The sequence below is a fragment of the Pygoscelis adeliae genome, unplaced genomic scaffold, assembly GCF_000699105.1.
Source record: "Pygoscelis adeliae isolate BGI_AS28 unplaced genomic scaffold, ASM69910v1 Scaffold298, whole genome shotgun sequence".
In the NCBI taxonomy this organism is placed as follows: domain Eukaryota; kingdom Metazoa; phylum Chordata; class Aves; order Sphenisciformes; family Spheniscidae; genus Pygoscelis; species Pygoscelis adeliae.
In genome coordinates, this window is record NW_008825303.1 from 3,272,229 (window position 1) to 3,275,947 (window position 3,719).

General features: G+C 43.6%; 1 protein-coding gene across 1 annotated transcript in view; it reads right to left on the bottom strand.

Annotated features, from left to right (window-relative positions):
- Window positions 1-1,472, bottom strand: part of TSPAN3 (tetraspanin 3) — a 27,372-nt gene extending 25,900 nt beyond the window's left edge. Inside the window, exon 1 of the mRNA XM_009330113.1 lies at window positions 1,425-1,472. Within this exon, the coding sequence (XP_009328388.1) occupies window positions 1,425-1,472 (48 nt within the window). The remainder of the gene's footprint in view (window positions 1-1,424) is intronic.
- Between the last annotated feature and the right edge of the window lie 2,247 nt (window positions 1,473-3,719).

Consider the following 3,719-nt stretch of genomic DNA (forward strand, 5'->3'; position numbering starts at 1 on the left):
AGGGGGGCGGCTGCGCAGCCGCGCGCGCTTTGGAGGACTTTCCTTCCCCTCCCTCAGGAGAGGGAGGCGGTTCGTCAGCCTCGATGGCAGCTTCGCCTGGAGTGGTCGGCACTCCTCCTGTTCTCCGAGATTCCCCCCGTACCACAGCTAATGACATCTCTCAGTAGACATTTAGATCATGAGGGAAAAAGAAACCCCGCTCAGTTGCCGTCTGAGGAGTGGTTTGATGGCAGGACTGCGTGCCTTCTGGAGGCTGAGGGGTGGTGTCGGGCAGGAGTGCTGGGGGCGAGAACTGAGATGAGCCCACAAAAGAGCAGCTGCCTACGGGACATCTCTCCCGAAATGACAGCAACGAGGATCTCGCTGGCCGGGTTGCCTCGCCAACCTGCTACCAGCGAAGGGTATAAAGGTGCACGGTGTTGGACTGTGAGGAGATCTCTGGGCACACTGATGGATTTTAAAGGAGAAACTGAACCTGGCTCCCAGTGACTACGTTATCTGTGCACCAGGCATGGCAGGCAGGGAGAGCAAATGTTTAATGAGGAGAATGCCATGCATTTTACAATCAGGACGTTTGTCTAGTGGGAAGAAGGAACGCTTCCAGTGAAGCAAATGAGCATGGCTCTTGTTGCACAACCCAACAAACAGTGAGGAAAGTGCAAACGTTGCTAATTGTTAGAGCATTTTGGACGCATCCAAACAGGGTGGGATTTGCCAGTGAAGAACAAAGGAAAAGTAACTTAAGAAATTATGAGAAGACACGCATGTCATTTCACAAGCTGTGATTTTGCTGAGACTGCACATGTGCTCTGGGAGCGATGGCAAGGTAACACCCATCCAGTATTTGCTGCCCTATTTGTTCATAAGGTTCTCTTTAGCACGGCCAGGATCGAGCCCTTCATTGCAAAGGCCTTGTTTGCTATCTCGCTAGTCAAACCAAACCCCTCCTCCCCAGTTTCTTCTAGCATCGTGGTATCTTCCTTCTTGATATTTCTTTTATTCTCTTTCTCTTCTCTAATCCTGCACTTTTCCCAGAAATACCTGTCATTCCTGAGCTGCTCTCCCGTGCTTGGCAAGCTAGCTCAATAGCTTCACCTTGTTCATTTTCCAGCCGATGTACTTCTCAGGTGGAAATGACATTACCCATATTATTGAGGGCCTCAACGGTTTAGGGATCAGTATTGTAAAGGCAGACATGTAACAATCAGTTATATTCCACTGTTCTGTTTCCATGGCAGCAAAGTTAGGCTTTTTTCCTCCTACAGTTTTGGGAAGTTATATCCAGAACCAGTTCCTGGATACCATGGAGATACTAAGTCTTTTTTCAGCTTTCTTTTCAAGTCCTTATATGCTCATGGATAAAACTTCCCAATCTTGCAAGCCTTATCAGAGTATTTTGTGTCACTAAAAAATAATTTATATACCCAGAAGATATGCTCAAAGTTGGTTGCACTATTAATATGGTTTTGCATTGAATTTATGGCATTTAGGGTGTGATTGTGTCTTGTAATTTCTGCTTTTTAATGTGCTGTCTGTTTGTGCTTTATATATTACAATTCTGTGACATATGGTGCTTTTAAAAGCATATAGATTATACTATCAAAAATGCCATTAAGAGTTGATAGAAAAAAAGCCTAAGAGGAGTTTGATAGAAAAAGGATTAATGATGATATTTAAAAATTCTTATAAAGATTTTAATACAACAATGCTGTTATGCAATTTCAGCGTTGAACTTAACAAACATAACAGCCTGCTCTGGTTTTCTGTATTAATTTTCTCTATTTTCACAACACAATACATATTTTGTTACAGTTCATAGCAACTGGTGTTCAGTAAACAGTCTTCGGTTTCTTTTTTGCATCTAGCTTTGATAACTGAGAATGATGAAACGGGTGCAAGAAAGGGCTAGGACTTCATGCTTGGAGAGGAGACAAGTGTTGTTACACAAGAGCCTGTGATGGGGTTGCAGCTTTATACATGCAGGGAACAAAAGGGTCTTGCGGGGAGGATGGCAAAGGGCTCTGGGGCGAGAGGAGGAACAGAGAGACTGTGTGGGCTGGACTCACATTGCCTGAGATGGCAACATCAAGCACCAAGAAAAAGATAAATGCCAAGTGTTCCTCTAAGCATGGCTCCTGAAGAAAAGTAAATGTAACAGTGCCTGGCATTCTTCTTTGCAGTGCTGTCTCGCTGCTCTCATGCATGGAAAGCTTGCTGATAGCGGGTGCCAGTATGGGGTCTTTGTCAGTGTTTTTGTTAGGCTCTTTTGCAGTGAAATACTCTTGGTTCTTTGGAGAACACATGTGAAACTTATGGGTATCACCAGTCTCCACAACTTCAAATCCACAGACTCTGTCTGGTATAAAATGTGGGCCTGTGCTGGCATCTCATACCAAGCATGGCATGCCAGTCAAGTGACATTTAGGGGAAAGATGGGACGAGTAGTAAGATGCCACCAGAACTTGCCTGCCTACATGGGAATGTAGGCAGGAAATTCTAGCTCTCTGCCTGCACGGGTAGAGGAGGAGGGACGGCTTGCTGAACTGAGGATAGGCAATGCAGTTCCCAGGAGAGCGGGGAGCAAGGCATGCTGGAAGCAGGTTGTAACAAGTAGTTTGAAAACCGGCTGCAATTTCAATAGCTGGCTTGATTGAATTGGACTGAACTGTCTTCAGCACAGCTTTGCTGCTTAGATCTTCTCCATCTTTCTTGATGTGGACAGGTAGCTTCACTGCTGAGATGTGCTTTTGTCTTTAATACAGTTTAAGCCTCTTTGAAATTCTTCAAAGAATGTTTATTCAGCATTTCACAACATCCAGCTTGTGACTATCATCATAGCAACATTTTCAGAAATGTGTACCAGAAATGTATACAAGGATATCCTGCACTTCCATTTCTTTTGAGAGAATGAGAGGATCAAAGACTAAGGACGGGTTCCGGGCAAGAGGGGCCCAAAGTTTTCAAATGCAGAATGCAAGTGTGCTAGCAAGATATTCACTGCATAGTTTGTGAACTCACAGAGGCTCAATCTTTAGCATTTAATCTAAGATGCCATCGTGGCACAGACCACACAGGTTGGCTGAAGGGCTGGTTAAGGTAAGTGGCTCGAGAAGTTGTTTTGCAGACTTGGAAGTGCAGAGAGAAGTGTGCAAGCAGATACAATTACGATGTAGTTTGCCCTTCAGTTTAGTGATGCCTGATTCAAGTCTCCATTTTTTATATAAATGTTGGGAGTTAAATTCTGTGGGCACAGGGCACTTTGCATTGATGCAATTGAATCTAGACTGTTGTAAATCACTGATCTAGACAGGCCTGTAGACAATTCCATAGCAGTGATAATTTGCATTTGCACGCATGTGTTAGAAAAGTAAAACTGTGTTCTTGCTTTTGGAACAACCAATGTAGTAAATGTAATAGAAATGAGTTAACTCCATTTGAATGAATTAGGTAGTAAAGAAGAATCTCATGCTTTCCACCAGCTCCTGAGGAGGTAATTATAAGTTTCTTTAACACTTTGAAGTGTATAATAGCCTGGAAGGGTCCATGAACATTGAAGTATGCGTAGTAAAAATGATTGATTACCTGACATTTTCCTAATCAATCTTTTCATTCATCGTTTGGAATTACAGTTAGCAAACGAGAGCATCCATTTGTCAGAGTATTGTAAACCAGTGAATAGAGGTGGGAACTGGGACTGTCAGTGTTAAGTAGGAAGGGCA